Source organism: Motacilla alba, chromosome 18 (genome assembly GCF_015832195.1).
Source record: "Motacilla alba alba isolate MOTALB_02 chromosome 18, Motacilla_alba_V1.0_pri, whole genome shotgun sequence".
Taxonomy (NCBI): domain Eukaryota; kingdom Metazoa; phylum Chordata; class Aves; order Passeriformes; family Motacillidae; genus Motacilla; species Motacilla alba.
The window spans coordinates 1366002-1388204 of record NC_052033.1 but is presented as its reverse complement, the minus strand read 5'-3'; the positions used below and the strand labels follow the sequence as shown (position 1 = coordinate 1388204).

Sequence of the window (22203 nt, the reverse complement as noted above, 5' to 3'; positions counted from 1 at the left end):
ACACGAGGTTCCCAGCAAGGAGCTGGGCATCAAACACCAGGACACATATTCTAAGGCTTAGGGAAAATTTGGAACGCAAAGCAGCTTGGCACTGGGAGTGTGTGGCTGGGAGGGCAAGAACCAACTGTGGCTGAACCAGGGCTCCCTGGCTGCCCTGTCACTCGCCCTGTGCATGGCTCTTCTGCTCATCAGTGGGCATCAGGAAGATCCACTCATTAAAAACACAGCCCTGGCCACCCTCACCTTGCAAACAGCTGTCTGCAGGATGGCATCAAAGCCGCCCTCGGGGGCATCCAGGTTGCCGGAGATGCGCTCCTTGCGGAGCTCCTGGCTGAAGTGGTTGATGTTGCTGGTCAGGCGGATGACGTTCTTGAAGGAGAACGGGGAGTCGGCGTTGTGCCAGGGCTCACGCAGCCTAGGACAGATGGAATCAGGGGTCTCATGTGGGGCAGGAGCCAAGGGATGCAAGGAGAGGAAATGTGGGGAGAGTCCCTCAAGCAAAGTCATGGAGCTGAGCAGCTCAGCCACCAGCACTGAGAGGGAGAAGGGATGAGGGCAGAGATAGAGGAGAAGACAAGATGAGCAGTCTGTTGTGGCAGAGCAGGGAAGGTGTGAAAGCAGAGGATGACACTGCTGTCACTGTCACAGTGCTACAGCAAGCCCTGAGGGATGGGGAGACCAGGGAGGACACTGGCAGTGAAGGCTGAGAGATGGATGGAGGCTCTTGCACTGCTGACACTGGAAGCCACAGAGAAACAGAAGGCACTTTCCACTCCCTCTACTCCCACCTCAGGGACCCACAAGGCTCACTCACTTTTCAGGTCTCATGTCTGTCTGAGGGGACGAGACTTTGTCCACAAACTTGCCGAATCCAATGGTGTAATTGGAAGTCAGGGCTTGCAGGAAGTCCGCTGGGAGGAGGGGAAAGTAAGGAGGAGACACAGAAATAAAGAGATGCCTGTGAGCTCCCTGCTCCAGGGAAAGAAGCCCTTTTGTGGGCATCTTCTCTGCTGGTGGGTTCTTGGATAAGGTTCCCAAACTGTCATCTTTCAGGATCTTTGGGCTTTTATAGGGCAGAAACCTACACACCCTTTGGAGCCCCAAAACTGGAGCTCCTGCAGTAGTGCCCAGCAGGTTCAGGATGCCAGAGGCCCCGCACAGAGCGGCTCTGAGGGGCACCAGCTGGGCTGCAAGGGGAGAGCATGTGAGGATCCCTGCAGGACCACAGAGACATCCCCACACAGGGCTGCACAGAGATAATGAGAAACTCTAATTAAAACAGACACCTCTCAGTCCATTGCCAGCTGCATCCCCCTCTCTGGTGCTGGCAGAGGACTCGCAGACACAGGCAGGAGAGAGCTGCCTGCCTTCATCAACGTGGGAGCAGGCTCCACTCTTCTCCCAGCTCTGCCCTCACCTAGGTTATGCCCCATGCTTTTGAGGTTGTCCAGATCATCAGACATTGAGTAGGAGAAGTCCATGAGGATGTAGAGATCCACAGGGCTCTCCTTGGGCTGGAAGACATCCATGTCAAAGCTCATCTCCTCGCCAGCCCGCAGCCGAATGTACATGGCCTGGGGTGACACCTGGGTCCTCTGCAGGGACATGTTGATACTGGAATTCTGTGAAGGAGAGTGATGTGAAGGGGATGGACTCCATCTCCAGCATGGGTGCAACAAGGAGGCAAGGAGCAGGGACATGAGTAGGAAGTACAAAGGCAGGGATGAGGACGTCCCCCTCCCTCATGTCCTGTCCAACAGCCTCCCCGACAGCCACTCGTGTCCAGCCAGGCACCTCCTCCAGAGGAATGTGAGCATTTTGCTTACATCTGCTTTGTCTGCAAAGGCACCCCAGCTGGATCAGGGCCAGTGGCTCACAGGTCCACCGGCTAGCCAAGGCAATGCTTTTGAGTAGACCCCACAAAAACAGCGATCTGGGCTTTGTATTTTTCCTGCTGAGGAGCCTAGAGAAGGATGAAGGACCCCTCGGGAGAGGCTGAGCACGGGCTGTGTCCCCAGCACGCACCTTCAGTGTCCTCATCTCTCCCTGGGTGTACACGATGCTGGCCTCGCCGCAGCCGGAGCGCAGCAGGTTCTCCCGCAGGTCACAGCGCGGCTCCTCGAAGCTCTGCCAGGGAGCAAGAGCAGCATCAGAGCCACAGAAAGCACCAGATCCACTGGGAAAGGGGGAAATACACAGGGCGGGAAGCAGGGTCCTGTGCCTAGAGCATTATGAGCCTTCAAGAGCAGGAGAGGGGCAGAGAGATGGGGGTGAGTCTCACACAGAACCACCAGCTGAAATGTGACCACCAGTGAGTTACTGGGTTGTGTGAGATAAAACTCTTCCTCCATCCCTTGCACACACTGTTTCTGGTGCGCTGACATTTTCTGATAAACCCCTGTATTGCTGCAATTCTCCCCTGGACTCCCCTCCCTCCCTCCCCATGTTCCACACCAAAAGGAAATCCATGTTGCAGCCTTTCCCATCCAGAAGCTGCCCCTGCTCTTGTGTGCCTCTCACACTGAGGGTGGTGGGATCCCTCCATCAGCAGGGTGGGAAGAGGAGCCCCAGGCTGCCCTGTAAGGTCTCACCTCGTCGGTGCAGAAGGAGCAGTCCTTATCCACCCGGATGCACTCGGTGCAGCTCTTTGCCCGGGACAGCACGCAGCGGTTGTCTGCCAGGAAAGATCAGGGCATCACGGATGGGGAAAACAAAGGAAGCCGTGGGACGGTGTGAGAAAGGCTGATCCCGTGGAAAAATGGAGGTTTTGCCTTGTTAGTGGAAACTGGCTGCAAAACAGCAGTGGGGTAGCAAGGGAGGGTCCCCAAAACTGGGGAGATGGAAAACAGCAGGGAAAGCACACAGCAGGTGTTCTCCACATGAAGACTGGTGCTTCTGGAGGCAGGGCAGGTACACACAGTCCCCAAGGGGAGGTGGCAGACGGGCTACCACGGCTCCACTCACTTTTGCTCCATTGGCAAACGCCGGTGGCACAGATCAAGGACAGGAGGAGCAGCCTGGCACACACCTGTGGCAGCACATTCATCCTCTTCCTCCTGAAATAAAGGGATTGCTGCATTGCAGAAAGCCAAAAGGTGGAAAGAGACCTGGATATGACCAGGGCAGCTCCCACAGAGCCCCTTCTCAGCCCCGCTGGGGTGGGACAGCCCTCACATCCCGGGCTGGAAAAAATTGCTGAGCTCTGGAGGGAACGGCACAAAAGCAAAGCCAAGGATGGTTTGTCCTCTGCTCAAGCATCTTCAAAAGGCTCAAACTTCCCAGCAATGCCACGCCTGTGCCTGGAGTTGGGGTGCCCAGCTCGAAATCAGGGGGTGGTGCAGGCATCTGGAGCACAGGGGACCCCCAGACAGAGCCCAGCACCATCCACACGTGTGAACGTGTGTCCACTGACCAGGCCAAGACATTGCTTTTCCTGGCAGGTTAGGGAAAAAAAAAAAAAAAAAAAAAAAAAAAAGAAAACAAAGTGACTGTCCACATCTCTCCCCAAAAGCAACACTAACCCCTCCCTTCAGCTATTTCCTATCACACTAAGAGTTTCCAGGATGGTCAAGCCAACAATAAAGAGAGGGTGAGGTCTGAGGTCTTGGGAAATGCCAGGCTTGGAGCTTTGGAGTTGTTGAATGAATCTGTGGTTTTGAGAGCCTGGCAGATCCCCTTTGTCCTGGCCAGGGCAGCAGGACCCCTTGATGGATGCAGAGGTCAAATCCTAAACAGAGTGAACCATTCTCCCTGCACCACACATAACTGAGAAAACTCGGTGCCATCCAGAAGTCAGCATTTGGATGTGGTAAACAGAGGGCACAAAGCTGGAACTCAAGTTCTGCAGCTGCTGTGCCAGAGGCTCATCCTCACACCCAGCAGGGCAAGTGAGAGCAGTCAAGGAAAAAACAACAGTGTAAAGATATCATTAAAGCATCTCCTTCCTGGTAGATGCAATTGTGAAATACAAAATATAAATTAATTGTCTTATAGCTTCTTGCTGTGTCAGCCCTGAGTCTAAAATGAAAAGAATGTGAAAACCACTTAAAACAGGGAAAGGAAACAGGAAAAGTTGTTGCGTGCAGTAACGATGCCCAAGTCACCTGAGGGACATCCAGCACACAGAGCAGTCACATGGAGACTCAGCCACTCACGGCCTGGCCTGGGCTGCAGGGAAACCACTGGAAAAACCCAGCCTGGTCTCAGCAGCACCAGATCACACTCGGCCTCTGCAGCCAGGGGAATACATTGAATGCAGCAGTTGTTGTGACACAGGGCTCAACCAAGCCAGCATGGACACCACAGGACATCACTCTTGGTGGCTGCACTTGGCTCCATGTGAGAGTCACTGGGTACACAGGCAGCAACTGGCAGGACACGGGTACCTCTTCATCCTGTCAGCTGTGCCCAGAGGGATTTACCACAGTCATTAATGCCCAGGGGCTAAAAGTGAAACACAGGAGCCTCAGGGCAGCATCTCTGCAGGGAAACCCCGGGAAGCTTTGTTGTTCCTCAGGACCTGTAGCAATGTGCTGTTTTGCCAACGAGCTGCTTTTCTTATGGGTAAAAGGTCCCAGCTGAGCAAGGGAACTCCTCTGCTTCCCTCCCTGCCACACTGACCGTCAGGCCATGTTCCCAGTTGGGCCCTTTGGAGGTTTGGCTCCGGGTGGTCCCTGTCCCCTCAAGTCCAGTTGCAGCACTGGCTCTGAGGCCAGCATTGCTCACCCAGGACACGCCTGTGACCTCCTTCAGGGACAGTCCTCACGGCAGTACTTGCTGGCAAATATTGTGTCCCTTGCTACTGACACAGGGAGATTTTGAAGCCAGGAAAATCCCTTTTTTCCTTGCTCTGCCCCATCCCAGGATGGTGCTATGGAGATGTGGGGAGAGGCCAGTCAGAAGTGGGATGAAAGGGTAGGGAAGAAGTCCTCAGAGCCCGTGGAAGGAAAACACAGTTGAAAACATCAGCTGAGCACCCAGCAAATCCCATCTCCCACCTCTCCCACCATGGCACGGGCCACAAGGAAGGGCTTGAGTATGGAACCAGACTGCTCAGCTCACAAGGACCAAATGCCTCTTCCCTTAATCACTAGTTAGGAAAAAGTCACCAAGGAACGGATGGACACACCCTGGGCCTCAGGCACATAAATTACCATCACATCTTTTCAAGTGCTGAGATAAAAGGCCATAAAATCCTGCTCAATATAAACGTTCTGTTGCCCTGTGAGCCACCAACCTTCAAGGATTTTGCTGGGCAGATGCCAGCCCTCTGGGCACTGGTGGCACAGAGCATGGCCACTGAGGAATGCAGCCTGCAATACTCCTGCAAAAGTATGGGAGCAGCCACCCCTTGCTTTCAGAAGTATCCTCTGTAAGGGAAAATGCCACTTCTACTTCAGGAAATCTGCAGGATTTGGTTGGGTTTTCATGACAACAACAACAAAAAATAAATCTGTTCAGTTGTGCAAAAACAAGGAGAAAGAGCAGCTCCTGGCTGCACATAAACTTCCTACCATTTCTCAGACCTGCTCCAGCATTTCCTCCTGGTCTTCTCTTGCTCCCCCAGCCTTTGCCCTGCCCCACAGCACAGCAACCAACCTACTCTAGGAATATGCCAAGAACCCCTGAGTCTGGAGAAGCTGGGGCTAGGTACCTCATCCCCAAAAATCCAGGCAATGCTCCAAACAATCCACTGGTGCAATGGGACAGAGGACAGGGTTGGAATGGCAGATGGGGGAGCAAGGAGCAGGTTGTGATGCGCCACAAAGCAACAGCAGGAGCCTGGTCCCAGCTGCCACGTGGGGGACACCCAGCAGGTTGGGACACGGGAGTGGGAAAGTGAGGCAGATTCTCAACAAGGAGTTCCCAAGCACAGCCTTTCCTCTCTTGGGTGGGAATTGCTCTTTTCATGGTTGCAGCCATGGGGAGCTGTGTGGGGCTGTGCAGGGGACTGACCCTAGTCCGTGGCATCAAGGACCATCCATGTGTGCCGAGGATGCAGTGCAGCCACAGCCCAGGGGATCAGGAACACAGCTCATGTTCCCTCCCCTGCACATGTGGTGGCACAGAGCTGCTGGGACTGTGCTCCAAAACTTGGAAATTATCGAGCCAGACTCCCCAAAACTACAAAAAACTTGACCCACAAATCAAAAAATCTCTTACACACAAAATCCTACTCGTCTTGTTTTGTTTGCCTTCCTCATCCATTCCCCCTCCTTCCCCAGGCATGCTCCTGCAGCTGGGAGACTCCATGTGAGCGTCTCCATTTGTTGTTTTCAGCTCCCAGGTTGAGTTCCAGAGCCCAGACGTGGCCCCCAGCATGCTCCAGCCAGGGATAAAACACAGCAGGACCCAGCCTGGGCACCCACATGGAGCTGCTGGGAGCTGCTTTGTGGCCAACACCCCCCGTGCTGTGAAAGGCTGGTGGCTCTGGTTCCATCTCTTCCTGCTGCCCCCTGGGCTCGGGCAGGGGGGAACCCCAAGGAGCAGAGGCAGGAATGGCAGTCTCCTGCCTGGGGTCTGCCCAAATGCCAGCACAGCCCCAGAACCCTCCCGTTCCCTCCATGAGCTCTTCCCGCCACTTTCTCTGCTCCTTTGGCCCCACAAGACACTTTTCCCCTCCTTCCCCTCTGTGGGTGCTCCTCATCCCCCTTTCCCTCAGCTCATCTATGCCTGTCAGTCCCCTCATGCCAACTCTCATATCCCATTCCCTGTCCATGTCAGATCCACCAATTTGCAAATACCCCAACACCTGCAGTTCAGCAAAGCCCACCCTGAACCCCCCACCCTCTCCTGGCCTTTTCCTCCGGGATCCCCCCTTCCCTTGCTCCCCCCTTGCAGGGGCAGCCACCAGGTCTGGAAAACAACCCCGGTGGGCTCCGCGGGTGGGAGGCACCCCCAGCCCGGCTGACCTTGCACACTTTCACCCCCGAAAGCTTTCCCGGGGTGCCAGCTCCGAGGCACGACAGCCTCTCCCCCTGGAACCGGGCTGAGGGACAGGGCAACCCCTGAAACGCCAACAGCTGTCCCCAAAGGGCTCTGCTCGGCCGCCCCACCGCACCCCCGCCCCGCTCCCGGACCCCCACCCAAATACCTGCGGACACAAACCCGGACCCGTGCAGCCCCCAAAGCCCTGCCCGGTCACGATCGTTGCTTTTCCCAGCCAGCCCAGAGGCACCGGACGGCGCCCGGCAGCCAAAAACCAGGGGAAAACAGAGGGAACAGGCGGGCAGGGGCTGAGCCCCGCGCTCCGTGTCCTGCCCACCTGCCCGCGCATTAATTCACTGCCCGATTCATCAGCGCAGCAGAGTTCAAGCGCGCTGGACGCTGCGGAGCACAGATGAATTGATTCCACAAACCTCATTAGCGCTGGGTCTGACTCAGAGTCCAACTCCTCTGCCGCAGCCCGAATAACAGGCACCCGCACACCAAGCCAAGGAATTCTTCCGAAGGCAGAGGGGAAACGTGCTGCTTCGCTGCTGCGACTTGATTTCCAGCTTTGGGCTTTTCTTTCCCTTTTCCCCCCTCTTTCTCCCGGCTCTCTATTTTCTGTCCCTTTTCTCTTGCCGGTCAAACGTCAAGTCCCGGTCCGGCGGAGAGCGCGGCCAGCCCGCGGTCCCACATAACGCCCTGCGGCTCCCCGGCCCCTCAGTCAAAAATCCACTTTGTTCTCACTGCCCGCACTGCCGCCTCGCCCTCCCGGGGGGTTGCCAGGGAGGAAAGGTGGGAGCTGCGATAAATGAGATTGGATCCCAGGTGAGGAGAAGTTTTATCCCAGCTGGGAGGGAGGAGGGGGTGCCCGTGACGCAGGGCTGGCATTCACTGCTCCCTGCACACCTGGCCGGGCAGGCACAGCCCTCTGGACCCTCCCTCCGCGCAAGCACCATCCCACAGGAAAAGGGCTGAGCGGGCGCTGGGAAGGTGCTGCCGAGGGCAGGGAGCCCGGAGGGGCTGCTCGGCTTCATCTGCCTGCTCAGGGCACAGCTGAGGGAGCTCCCCGACCTCCCGTGACAGGGGTTTCTCCTCCCAGTGTCCCCCTGGCACGGCTGGGAGGCGTCACCCTCAGAGCTCAGGTAACTCCTTGCTGAAATGTCAGGGAAATTCCTGCCCCGACAACCGGCAGATGCTGAGCCCAGCCTCGGTGCTTTCCGTGCGTCCTGCTTTATCCGGGGTGTGGGCACAGCAGAGCACTCCTCACCTGCGGTGAATCTGCCTCAAGAGTCAGTGCAACCCCTCGTAGCACCATGAACGATTACCACCCATACCTGCATCCCACCATGGTCCAAGGCTGCCACGAGCAGCAATCCCACAGCTGATTCCACTCCTTCTGCTGAGCTGGATCCAAAATCCCTTCCCCAGTCCAAAGAACAGCAGAGGAGGGTTTGGAGTTCAGGTGAGGCTGTTTTTCTGTCCACAACACCCTTTTGCTTTAGAGTCTGGGATTGGTGATGGCTCAGAACCGCTCACACTTTCCACAGAGCGGAGCACACGCATTCTGGAGCAGATGCAATGGCACAGGCTGGATTTTGGCTCCCTGATAGATCCTCACAAGGAAAACTGCATCCCCTGGGCTTCAACACAAACAATAGCAACAGCCAGATGGAAAAATGGCACATTTCCTGCCTGACTATGAGCAGGGCAGTTTTGCCCTCCTCGCTCTCAATGTGGCATTACAGAGGCTGCTGCTCTCCAGAACTGATCGAAAGGTGAGGAGCAGGATTCCCTTCACTACAAGCAATTAGGAAGCTCAAGTTAATATATGCAAACTGCCTTAGCCCCAGGAAAAAGGAGGATGTGCTTGTGCCATTAAATACACAGCAAATGGGAAACAGGCAGGGTGCAGGGGAAGATGGCCCGGGCTGTTTAAATCTGTCGCTTCTGAGTTTGCCAACACATAACTTGGCAACTCCAGTCCTTTTGGAGATGTGATTTCCTAGAGTTAAGAAAAGGTTCTGAAAATGAAGGAAGTTTACTGCTGACTTTTTTAAATGCATGAAGACAGTGACTGCAACATGAGAGCTGGGACACAAGACAAAATAAAGGCAGAGCAGGACCAGGCTGTGAGTGCTGATGCTTGAGCTGCTGTTGAAGAGCAGATCATTCCCATGGAGGGGCTGAAGGCAGAGGGTCCTGCTCTGCCTCAGGAGCCACAGCTGCAGCAGATGTTGGATATTGCAGATGAATTAAAACTGGGTTTCAGTTCTCAAGATGGGAGGGGGGGTTGTGCTGGTGCTCACAGACCTGTCTGGTCACCTTACCTGGCCCTGTCCACCAGCAGCTCCCACCAGCCCCACCCCACCTCCCACTGCTGCAATTTTCCTCTTCGAGGTAAGCAATGCTGCCACTGCAGTTGAAAAGCCAATTTAGGCTGCAAGAAGCATTGTAGTAAAAAACCCAGTTATTTTAGTGATTGATCCCTGACAGGAATCCTGAAGTCAACCAGAAAAGCTCATGAGCACCCACCTTGCACCACTATACTCAGCGTCCTGACTTTCTGGGTGTCCTCCTTTCTCCACCTGAGATGGAGAATGTTTATGTTGCCTCCTGCAAAGGATCTCTGGTGTCACCTGCAGACCCTGACAGCCCCAGGGTTTCCTGACATCCTCTGCCTCCCCTTCATCCCTGCAGCCTGGAGCAGCAAGGAGGGACCAGCTCCCTTCAGCCTTCCCACCTGTGAGAAGAAGCCCAGTTACTCCCTCTGGGTGCTGCCAGAAGAGCTCAAGACACCAATTTTGCACCTTTCTTTAAAACACGTCCCCCCCAGCACCTAAGAGATCCCAAGCCCATGGAACATGAGTTTTCCCACAGCTGTAACTGGGCTGCTTTTACATTTGCAGGGCTGATAAAGGCACTTTTCCAATATAAAGGCAATGTCACCACCAAATCTTTAGGGCAAAAAATCAGAGAGGAATTAGAAATTTTCTATAAATACTCATGAGAATATAAAAGGTTTTGACTTAATCTTGTCTTTAAAAAAATAAAAAGGTTGTTTAATGAGTTGTCTTTCAGGCAGCTTCTCCAAATTACTTCCACCAGGGAAGAACACCGGGTGAACTCAAGTTCTTGCCTTGGTTCCATACCTTGCTCTCCCTGACTGCTGCATCAGGCTTTTGTCACACAGATTTGCTGTTTTTAAGAACAGAGGACAGGGATTTCAGAGGCAGGGTGAGCAGATTTCAGTGCAGATGGCTCCACCACAGCTCACAGCCACATCTGTGGTGAATCTTGCATTTACAAATCAGTGATTTTCTGCGGTGGCAATGTGGCCTAGAAATTTTTGCCCTAGGAGGGAAAACATGTAGTTTTATAGCTCACATGAAATTATTGCTCTCTCTGCTGACTACCAGTCCGAGTGCCAATTACTGATAATTACAAGTGATTTCAGGGTTAATTATTTTCTTTTTTTTTTTTTTTAATGCCACGCCAGCTTGCAACAGAGCCTTTCTTCTTTGTGTCCTGCCACCACAGCATGCCTGGAGACAGCTTTGGGGCTTTTTCTAGGTCTCTATTGTGCAGTTACAGCCAAAATCCTGCTGCTGGAGCACATTTATCTCCTTTTTAAATTCTGTAACAACACACGTTACTAAAAGAAAACTAAACACTTAATCCCATCACTGCACTGTGCACTGTAGTGACAATATCCTGCTATGTGGCTTAAATAAAAGGAATGTGTAATAATGTATTATTAATGTGCATTAACATGCACATGATTTATTGCACTAAATGATGTTTAATGTAATTCCCTGTTCAATTAAAAGTGCCAGATGAAATCCTGCCATATTTTCTCCCTCAGCCTTTCCTCCAAGGCAGCATTAACTACATATGTCCCCTGTTCTTCGTTGTCATGAACATGTTCCTAAAGGAAAATCTCTCTGATGAACATCCCTGATGAACATTTGCCTCTGGGACAGATTGGCAGCAAGAGGAAAGTGGGATACAGAAGCAACACCAGAGGAAAATACCAGTGAAGGACGCAGGATGCAACCTCAGCCTAGGACAGTCCTGTCACCCATTTGGGGACAGCAGGGCCTTCCAGGGATCCATCAGCACCCCACCCAACTGCCAGAGGCTGAGCACACACCCATGTCTTCTATGCAAAAAGGCAAAACCTTTCCCTGTGAAATCCCAGAGCTCTGCTGTTTACCGGCAACACGGAGCACGAGCATGGCCCCAGCTCCAAATAAACAAAGAGCAGCTAGTGGAAGTCATTGGTGTCCATGGTTCTCGCTTAGAACAAAAGGAAGGAAGTGGAATATAAACAGCCAGAGGAACAGCAGTGCAGGGAAGGCTCAGAGGTGGAAAACTGCTCTGTAAAAGCCACGCAGGAATGTGCTGAAGTAAATGTTCCCCCCAAAGGGAAGAGGAGACTTTGGGGGAACTTTGTTGCCCTTTCAGGGGGTCTTGAGCCTCCACAGCAATTTATTTACCTGAACATTTTGGGGAGCCCTGCTGAGAAGATCTGTGTTTCTCACTCCCTCTCTGGAGATATTCCAGAACTGTCTGGACACAACCCTGTGCCAAGTGCTCCAGGAAAAACTGCTTGAGCAGAGAGATTGGGCCACTGCAGCCCTTCCAGCCTCACCCATCCTGTGATTCCCTGCAGGTACCAACTCTGGGCTTTCCCAGGCTCACAGCATTCCCCAGGAATGAGCAGCTCATACCCTTTGATGACTCTCTGGGCACATTACAAAGCCCGCCTGTCTGAGGGGCTTCACAGGAGCTAACTTCTCCCCTGCAATGGAGAAGAGCTGGAAAAGAGCTTGTGCAGGTGTTGGCTGCAGCCATCACCTCCCTCACTGATGGAGCTGTCATCAGCAAAGCCTTGGCATGGCCCAAAGCTTGGCAAGGAAGACTCTTTTATTTTTTGTTCATCTCTAAACCAGACAGTGCAGCAGCAATCCAACTAAAACATCGCTTCAGGTGCTCCCATTCCACCGTTTGAGGTGGGGCTGGCAAGGGCTGCCCTCCCCACCTGCTCCTTCGGCCTGGCAGCGCCCAGTGAGACAGAAAATAAAAGTGAGTCCTGAACACACAAAATCCCTTCCCACAGCAGCATCAAAGCGGGGCAGATCTCTAAAGCACAACAAGCAAATAGGAGAGAAAATCAACACCTCAGGGCATGGAGGTGGAAGAAAAGACTTCAGAAGGGAGAGGGAGAGCAGAACCAACTCTGCCAAGGATGAATTCATTACTGCAGCTCTCCTGCCTCTGCTGGGGCAGAGACACAGACTTGAACGTGGAGTTTCAGCTGAGACAAAGCTCCTGGAGCTACGAGACTCCCCTGCTTAGGAAGGAGATAGGCAGAGAGAAAGCCCTGTGGTGTTCAAGGAGCAGAGACTGTAATTCTTGGACTAAGGAATGATGAAAATGGGACTGGTTTTACTCTCCTGGCTATGGTTAGCATCCCTTTGGAAGGAGAGGTAAGAAAGAGTATCTACAGCTTTCAGAGTCACAAGTGCAGCCTGAGCAGTCACTGTTGCAGCAGCATAAGGAACTTTATCTGTGTGTCAGCTCTGAGTTTGCTCAGGGCACACTGGGCACAGCGGCAGTCCTTGAGGGCTGTTTAGGCACTGACACTCTCAGCAGGTCCTTCCAGCCCTCAGCAGGGTTCACAGCCAGAGCTCCAAAGCAAACCAGTCCTAACTCCTGTCTGGGGGCTTCAGGCCATGGTTCCCAGGCCAGGAAGGATCCTTTTCCCCAGGACATCACCCTTGTGTGCCTGATGTTCCCTCCAGCTCCTCTGGGGCACTGACTGACCACAGCCCAGTGCAAGCCCTCAACCTGTCCAATACCATTTTCAGAGCTGGGAAAAGGGCATTTCCCTCAGATCTGCAGTTTCCAACCTGAGTGTCCATCTATTTATTACCTCTGATACAGCCTGCAAGACAAACAAGGGCAGCAAGTTACTGGCTGCAAGTTTGTTATACAGGGGTTGGCATCCTCACTCCACCTTTTCTGGGGGAAAAACCCCAAACCTAAATCACACCTGTTTCAAGCTGCTTTCTCCACTGCAGACAGCAAACACTGACTCCTGGGAGCTCAGGAGGGAACTGCCAGAGTACAGCCCAGTCCTGCAGGTCTCTTGCAGAAGCTGTTGCTGCAGGAGTCTGGAAACTGCTGCTCCAGGGGTCCTGGATACACAGATGCCCTTTTTTTTTTTTTTTTTAAGCTTAAATGACTACCAGGACAAAGTGTTTAACTGTTTTAAAATTATCTAAAGCCAGGATATCAACCTGTTATTTTTATCTTAAGTCTCCATAAATGCAAAGTTTGATCAGGACTGACACAAGATACAGAAAAAAACAGAAAGAAAAAAAAAAAAAAAGAAAAAGCAACCCCAGACCACTGAATTCTCAGAAACTTACACTTTTGCTGATCTGGCAACCATCTCTCCTATCACTGCTTTATACACTAGGACAAAGAGGCTCTGGGTAGAAATTTAACTCTAAAGAAATGCAGACACATCAATGACACCAGGGGCTTTTTAAAAAGACTTCAATTTTTATTCAACAAAATTTTCAACTGAAAATACTTTTTCACAACAGTGGAGCAAGCAGTAACTGCCATGTGTGCATTCACAGAACATCACGAGCTAAAACAAAGATGGACAACATCACGACAGGATCAGACACTCTCCTCTGCTTCTGTCCAACCTCATTCCGTGGCAATGGAAGTGTTTCTGCACAGGTCTTTGCAAGTGAGCTCAGAAATCAAACCTCAACAGCTTGAGGGTTCTGCATAGAAATCTCCATCCCTGTGAGATGGAAACAGGATGTTCCAGCACAGTTTCCTCAAGAGTTCTACAGTTTCACGTGTGGTCACTAAAATCTACACAGAGAGCACGGGGTACAGGGGTCAGTGCTAGAACAAAGAGTGAGCCTACACTCACTGATGTAGTTTGCTTCAAGTCTCTGCTACACATCTGGACGTGGACACTGAGTGGTTGTCTCTGCTTCAACTCCCTCACAGCTGAGCTGATTCTGGAGGGAGGCACCTACACAGGCTGCAGCCAGCCCTGGAGCACCACCTGGAACACACAGGGGTAACACTGACAGTCTTTCACTGCTTGCCCTTTTAATTTATTTTCCTTTTCCCCCTTAAAACAAACTTGCAGGTAGGTAAGACCTCAATGCAGTAATTAATAAGCAAACTTTTACAAGCTGACTCCAGATGCCACCTTCCTCCAGCACAACATAGGCAGCCTGGGTCTTCCCCCAGCAAGCAAAGGCAGAGGCATGGTGGGCAGAGGTCCATTCCTGTGGGCACACAGCTGGCATCCTGCTCCTGCCCCCAGCCTTCCAAAGGGGAACTGTGGGCTGCTTCAAAGAATCTTGTCATCTTTTACCAAAGGAGAAATCCACCCCTCCCTTCCAAGGACAATGGCTTCAGTGACAAACAAGTCCAAGATTCCAGGCCCAGCACAGCAGTCACTGCTTGGCCTTTTTTACAATGGTGCCCACAGCTGAGATCACCGTGGTTTTGGAGCCACTGGCACTGGTTGTCACTGTGACAACACCTGGCAGGGTTGCAGTGGTGGTGAGGATGGTGGGCTGAGCTATCGTTGTTACGGGGATGGCAGAATCCCACTTGCTCTTCCTCTTCTGGGCATCTGTGAATTTGATTAAACCAAGCACACAAGGATTAGCATTACACTGGAGGTCACCAATCCCTTCTTGACACTCTGTCTTGTCAATCCTTAATATCCCACTGCTTGACTAGACAGCTTCCCCTTACACTAATTTCAGGATAGACTGGCAGTAAGTACTGAGGAGGAAAGGCAACTTTTCTCTTGGGGTACCAGGACTCTAGACCTGAACTCCAGCAAAAGGGGAGACAGGATCACTCCCTGCCCCAAAGCAGATTCTATTTCAACAGAGCACATGTATCCCACTTGCTCAGCTACAGGCCTCCATTGGTTTTTGTCCCTTCCCCTCAGTTTCCAAGGCAGGAGAATGACTGCCAGTGTTTCCAAATCTCAAAATCTAGCAGTCCCAGGAATACTCTACAACCACAGACAGCAGCAGGCTTCTTGACCCACTAATAAGTCTCTTCACTATCCCACCTGGCCCCAGTCTTCCATTCCAGAAGGACAGCCATGGACTACAGGGACTAGAGGAAAGCTAGTCCAACACTCCTCAGCAGAAACACTCCCTTGCATTATCTACAGGATCAGAAGGGAGCCTTCAGGTTTCAGGAAGCACTAATCCCAGCATTACTGCAGCTTAAGGGGTACATTCACAGCTGTTCTTTACCTCCCACAGTGGTGCTGGATGTTGTGGTGGTTGTGGAAGCAGCACTTGTCGTTGTACCCTTTTTAGTGCCAGTCACAAATTCAATCTGGGAAGGGAGAAACACATGGGAGAAAGAGTAGAAAATAAAAAAATGGATTGTTAAGATACACAGACCTTTTTTTAACCCATAGCACCTCTCTAAGTTTTTTTAAAACGGTTTTAGTGTGATGTAAGACACTGGACTGGCCTCTGAGCTGCCCATCATGTGGGAAGGAAGACACAGACCTCAGGCCATGAGAATTAAGGATTAATTAAGCTGCAACCCAGCTCCTAAGCCTGATACAATATAAATGTGTTTGTCTATTGGTACAAGCACAAGATTTGATACAGCTCAGACAGGACAGATCCTGGTCATTTAACTCTGTATTTATATAGTTAGAAGCTCATATTCATTTTCCTTTAAGGAACATGCAAGGCAAGTCCCTGCTTGTAGAATTTATTGCGCTGCACCACAGCAGGAACCCTGGCAACAGGAGCTCCAACAGCACTGCAGCCTCAGAACTGCAGATCTGGGCAAGGGCATGATCAGATACCTGGGTTACTGTGCAAAAAACCAAAACAAGCAGCAAGACACAGCATGCACTGCACGAAAAACCCTCCATGTACTGGAGATGGAAGGAGCCTTCTGCAGCTTAGGTGGCAAATCTCTAACATTAGACAGGTTCTAATGCCAGCCACTGGCTTAAAGGAAACATAGGACAGGAATGATATCTCTTCCAAAGCCTCTCTGTTCTTTTTGGGGCATATCTAAGAATAACTGGGCTTGTCACAAAATGCACAAAGTTAAAATAGACCCGGTTTTTCTGGAAATTGGATGCAACAAGTTAATATCACAGAGAACAGACAACAGGTATTGTGTCACACTGAGACATGGTGAGGAAATTAAGCTTTAACTAGGCTAGGCACCAGGCAAAATGTCATAAATTAAGGGAAAAGCTGCTCTTTATTCATTATCTTGCCTGTATCTGACTTACTGAATGCCATTTTTAGAGTTCTGGTTTAAAAATACTGACAAACAGCAGGAAATCCAGTGGAATAAACAACCTATAAATGGACCTATAAGGAAGAGCAAATAACTTGATCTGTGAAGTTTGGGAAAAGACATGCAAGAAGAAAGGAGAGATCTGGGATATAACAAGCAGTTTTAGCACAGAAATAGCAAAGCAATAGAATGAAATCCAGCAGGGAAAGAAACAAAAGCCCTGCACCTGCATCTCTTTAGGTTTTGAGCAGGTACCTTTGTGCGTTCCTTCTTGGCCTTCTCCAGTTTGTCCATCTCGATCTTCTGGGCTTTAGCTGAGAAAGAGCAAAGATGTGAAGCACTAAGAACAGTAGAACTCAACAGTTCTTATTCCCACACTTCCCATGATAAAAAAAAAAAATATTCAAATTCTATATAGAAAAATTAAACTGCCATGAAAGCAACTGCTGCTTTTTAATCAAAGCATTGCAGCACTAATTTAGTAATTTGAGAGACGAAAACATTGCAGAACCAATTTAAAAAGCCTTTCCAAACTGATGAAGCATCAATAACATTCAGGCACATCCAACCAGAATGGAGTCATTAAAGAGCAGCATGTGATGATTTCTCATTTATACATTAAGTGAAAACTCCAGTGCAGTTAATTAAGTACAAACCACAAAGACCTAAGCTAGGATAAAAAAGAGACTTCCTGGAATTACCTAGTGCCTCATAATATGAATCCTCTGACCAGCCATGAGGATCAAACATGTCCTGAAAAAAAGAAATAAACCAGATTATGGCTATTCCCACAGAAACACAAAACCCAGTGCAAAAATGCTTCATGTATTTCTGTTCTCTGATGATAATCAGAGGTGACAATGAGCATCATGACTGATTTCTTCCTGTATCCCATCAGACCTTCTATTATGGGACCGTGTTCTGTTGTGAATGAAGAAACAGCTTTGAAGCAAAAAAGATGCAGGGGTAAGTCATGCATTTTTCTGTTACTCAGCTCCTTTCCCCCCTCAAGGAGTTCCATTCAGAGCTCCACACTTCAGCAGTTTTTGTGCAGAATCATTGTAGCAAAGGTTGAGACACTGAGGCTTAGTGCTACACAAAAATGTTCACTTCACTGCAGAGGCTCAGACTGAGGTTGCATTACAAGACCTCTAAGCAAGCAGGCTCAAGAAAGCCTGAGGTGAGACTTTACATCTCTGTGTTACCTTTACCCACTCCTTTTCCAGTCAAAGCACTGCCCCTCACCTTCGGATAATTTGTACCAAGTTCATCAATGGAACAAAACTGGATCAGCTTTTCATAGATGCTGCAAAGGAAAAGCAAGAGGTCAGAACAGAACCAGGGAGGTAGAAGGGAACAGAAGTGTTTCAGATGTGCCAACAGAGAGAGGTTGTCACCTCTTCACACTACAAAGTGAAATGAGAACCTGGGAAGCTACACCTGCTATGATGGATGTGGCATACCATTATCCACAGTATTTCCTATTCCCCAAAACATCTCCCAGCTCCCAGAACAGTCACATCTTCTGAAGTACTTCATCCTGAGCCTTCATTTAAAATCTAACCAACACACCAACTCTAGCTGCTGCTTCACCAAACACAAAGAAGAGTTTTACTGTTTCAGTCACAAAATTGAGAAAGACAATTTGTAAGCAGTAATCCTTCCTGTTCAGGATCCTTCTCTGACAATTCCAACAAAGAAGAAAATTCTTCAAATTCACTCTGTGGTGCTGTGGTCACATGAAAAGATGGTGGCTCACCTGGGATTGCGAAATTCCTTTTTCCTCTGGATGATGTAGTTCATATCCATGCCCTCTTTCACTTTCCTCTCATACAGCTTTTGAATTTTATCCTACAGGAGAAAGATTATAGGGTGAGCCAGGATGAAAAGGAGCAGCACACCAGCTGACTCCTGTACATGTGGAAAGAAGCCAACTGAACCAGTGACCTCCTTGAACAGAGCTAGGATTTCACCTTTACAACAGGACCAGGCTGCTCAAGAGACACTTACTCCTTGAATGTCTGAAGTACCTTCATGAACTATCAGATTGGTAAAGGAATTATCTTTGCACTTACTGAGGGCTTTAGTGATTAAAGATCTGCATACAAGGCACAGACTCCTCCTTCCCAGGCTGTTGTTTCCCTTCACAGCCACGACACAGAAAAGCCAATTCTGTAATCCAGAGATTCCCCCACAACTCACAGCAACCACCAACATCCACCTGCAGCCTCAGGTGAGCACCTGAGACACAGCAGCTGGGCTACACTGCCCACAGGGCAAAGTTCCTGCTCATCTGTTAGCCAGGCAGGGCCAGAGCCAAGTTCTGCAGGAGAACTAAACCCAGAGTGATCATCAGGTATTGCTGGGGGTGCCCACAGCAGCCAAATGCTCTTAGGAACAATGTGCTCATAAATCCCTGCTTTGGTACCAGTCAGATGGAATCAGCTTCTCTCTGCACATCACCCACAAGGCACAAGCCCGTGCCAAAGGCCACTTAACTGACCCAGGCTGTAGATGTCAAGCAGTCTACTCTCCAAAAAGGCTCAAGATTTCAAATCAAACATAATTTTTTTCCTTCTTCAGTAAGGTAGATGAAAGCACATAAAAGTATTCCTACTCTGGTGATGGTGAAGGGACAGCAGAGGCAGGAGCTTTCAGGCAGAGTTAAGTAGTACTGCTAAAATATCCTCAGTAATTTCCATCATCTTTATGACAGAAATTTCTCATGTACAAGAAGCACATAAAACAAGACCAGAGCTGGGCCTTCAGTCTTTCAGGATGGGAGAAGCTGAGTCAATTTTCCTTTGTTGTTTCTGGATAAGTCACTTCATGTCTCCCTCCCTGGACAGTCAAACACAGAGCTGACTATTGTCTGAGGGCTTGCTGCAGCCTGAATAAAGGAGGATTGTTAAGAGCTGATATGAAACTCAACGACCTTAAGAAAACTTTTATAAGATAAATTTTCATCAGGTTGTCACAAAATCAGCAAGAGGAAATGACACCATCTCCACGTCCAGCAATACATTGTGAGGTTTGAAGGAACAAACTGCAAAAAGGTGAATCTGGGGAGTAGAAATGATTGAACAGGTGTTCCCTTTTATCCCCTCCCCATGGAGTAGCAATGACGTTCCCCAAGTCCACAGATGGGCAACTACTCAGTCAAATTTACAATAAGAAATCCTCCCTTTGGCAGACTTCAAAATACAGTTTATCAGAGGAAAAATTTGACAAAAGAGCAAACCACCAAGTGAAAAGCCCAGAACATTTTGCATTTCTAAGGAACAATCCCATCTCCTTGCTCTAAGTGCTCTAAGATGTGGTTTGACCTGCCAACAGAGGACAAGCTCTCCTTTGATGTAACACACTAAACTTCTGTCAAAGGGGAGAAATTCTGCTTTATTCTGTCTACCCTGTCAAGCTCTGTGCATTCCTCAGGTCTAACACACTCCAGTTCATTGATGTCAGAACAGTAAAATCCTCCTACAGCACTAGAGGAGGTTTGGGTGTGCCCAGGTACAGTGTGTGGAGAAGAAAGCATCATCTGGATGGTGAGTCACTCTGAATCACCACTGCATGTCAGGGGCTACTTTATAGAGCAGGCCAGGAGTGGTTCTTGTATTTCTGCTGGGCAGAAAACCAGAGTTAAAACTCAAGTGTGTGTTAGGAGACAGCAGTCCCTGCTCTTTCATTTGCACTCCATGAGGAGAACACAGAAGGTTATTGCAAACTTGGTCACTGCTGTTATTTGGGTGTGCACCAGAGAAAACATGTGTTTGTGTTCTTTTGTTGCCTCTAAGCTACCAGCCTTCCCTCTAAATGTTTACCATCCAGAGACATGTAGGTGGAAAAGGAATCCAGGCACTGCTGCCTCAACTATTCCAGTTTAGGGGATTTCGGGCCCGTATAGAAAAACAATTTGTTCTTTGCTAGGGAGCTGAATTTGCTGAGGTAAGAGAAAAGCAGCCCTGACAGTAAACATTGCTTCTGTGTCACTGCTGGCATCAAGAGCTGTTTTAAAGCATAATTAACCCACGGAGGCTGGAAAGCAGCTTAAAGCTACTTTGAGATTCCTAAACTAGAACTGCTGTAAAGCCTAAAGCATTAACAGAGTACATTCATAAATGCAGTGTGGTAAAACCCAGCTTTAATGCTGGAGCTTTGCCTTGTGCAAAATTACTGAGCAGGGTTCCCAAATATGCCCTGAACTGCAAATCTTAAAAGAAAAAAAATTAAAAAAAATGAAGTGGACTTATACCAACCTGCAATTGGTTAGAACATCTGCCAGGAGGCTCAGGAGGGATTTTGATCTCATCTGGAGACATGTTCCGCACTCTCTCTGAAAAAGAAGCTGGAGACAGCAAACTGGGATGAGTTCTGGAACTACTGATGGGAATTTCAGCCATAAAACTAATTAGATTTATGTCTTTTATGTCAGCACTACTCCTTCATTATGAACCCAGGGCAAAGGTGATGACAATGCTGACAACTGGTACTTGTGGTGTTTTCAAGGTGCTGAGCAAGAAGTAACTAAAGAACCTGAAGGTTGGGTCATTAGAAGAGGGATGTGATGCTTGTTTTATTGATACCTACACTCCTGGAGAGAGAATGGGACCATGCATGTGGTGGAGCACAGGATCAATTTTATGCAGTTTGGCTCTTTGCCATTTTGGGGAAGATAATCACTTGGTGAATATTTAGTTCAGGACATACCTGGATGAACCAAAATGGCTCAAGGAGAGAACAATGCTCCCCAAGGCTGTCAAGAGTTAACCACAAGAAATTACATTTCATCCTTAAGTTAACACTTCCTTAACAGGTACTTTGATCTTTGCTTACAGAGACAGACTATTGCTAGAAAGAACAACTCGTCCTGCAGGACTGGGAACAGCCCAGTCCAGATTGCCAAATTTCCACAGCTGTTTGTACTGGGATATACTACTAAAGCACCTGATTGACCTATAAAGATTAGTTTACAGAGTTATCAGCAAAAGAAACTGCCACATTTCCCCCCATTGCTTGCTACTTTCCCACTATTATGGGAAACCCAGGCAGCTCTCTGGCCAAGCCTTGGAACAGAGATTTGTGTCCCATTTAAGCAGCTGGGATTGTTTTCAAGCATAATTTGTCCAGGGAACACATCCCAGAGTTGCTCTGTAGTGGATAAGAGACCTGAGAGCAGCACACAAGTCACATCAACCAAGCTTTTCACATGTGCAGCTCCTCAGTTACACATTCCTCAGTAAAGCTCCCCGAGCTACAACTCCAGCACCCAGAGTTCAGCTCCTCTGGATAAAGGCCAGGAGGGCCCAAAGGCCAGACAGGGCTGCTGGAACCCTGGAGAGCTGAGGCTACAGATAAACACCACCACACACGATCACTGCTGCTACAGTTTCCATGTCCTTTGTAAAAATGCGAAGCACTAAGGACAAGATCCTTTGGAGAGGAAAAGCTGGCAGGCGACCACTCGTTCTATTTGATCAAGATGTTGCTGAGGGTTAAATTCTTCAGCAGTTGCCAGAAACGAACAAAAAGTGTCCTTTGGCATTTACCAAGTGGGAGCCTTTATGGAAGGAGGAAAGCTTGCCAGAGTCCCCAAAGAAAGGCAGGCAAAGGGAGCTCCCTGACAACAAGGCACACTTTTGTTACAGGTTACAGCTGCTGGTGGCTTGGAGAGGCCTCTGGGTTAATTAGAGCTTCAGGAAACCCCAGAAAGACAGCGGCAGACACAGAAATGTGGATAATACACAGCACATAAGGCTTGCTGGGAAAGGTAAAAGCTGATTAGTGGCTTAAGAGGTTCACAGCAGAAGCATTAAAAAAAAAAAAGACCATTAAATCCAGATTTCATAAGGCAAAGAAAGCACCTGAAAAAAGAAAAAAATCAAGCCTAGCTCCACGTTACGCATCCCACAGGCTCCCTTGTCTTTGCAG

At 49.5% G+C, this 22203-nt stretch overlaps 2 protein-coding genes across 3 annotated transcripts in view; both read right to left on the bottom strand.

The window, feature by feature from the left end:
* Positions 1-9760, bottom strand: part of ITGB4 (integrin subunit beta 4) — a 30772-nt gene extending 21012 nt beyond the window's left edge. The window contains exons 1-7 of the mRNA XM_038156843.1: positions 8265-9760; positions 2965-3056; positions 2592-2674; positions 2026-2127; positions 1418-1622; positions 815-911; positions 244-415 (exon numbers count right to left, since the gene is read on the bottom strand). Coding sequence (XP_038012771.1) covers positions 244-415; positions 815-911; positions 1418-1622; positions 2026-2127; positions 2592-2674; positions 2965-3056; positions 8265-8278 — 765 coding nt within the window. The 5' untranslated portion in view covers positions 8279-9760. The remainder of the gene's footprint in view (positions 1-243; positions 416-814; positions 912-1417; positions 1623-2025; positions 2128-2591; positions 2675-2964; positions 3057-8264) is intronic.
* Positions 9761-13478: 3718 nt separating this feature from the next.
* The window catches only part of LOC119709291 (SAP30 binding protein), a 29367-nt gene continuing 20642 nt past the window's right edge, over positions 13479-22203 (bottom strand). For both annotated transcript variants that reach the window (XM_038156835.1, XM_038156836.1), the window contains 7 exons: positions 20532-20620; positions 18032-18123; positions 17518-17578; positions 16974-17025; positions 16528-16586; positions 15252-15336; positions 13479-14608 (listed from right to left, as the gene is read on the bottom strand). In XM_038156835.1, coding sequence (XP_038012763.1) covers positions 14427-14608; positions 15252-15336; positions 16528-16586; positions 16974-17025; positions 17518-17578; positions 18032-18123; positions 20532-20620 — 620 coding nt within the window. In that variant the 3' untranslated portion in view covers positions 13479-14426. The remainder of the gene's footprint in view (positions 14609-15251; positions 15337-16527; positions 16587-16973; positions 17026-17517; positions 17579-18031; positions 18124-20531; positions 20621-22203) is intronic.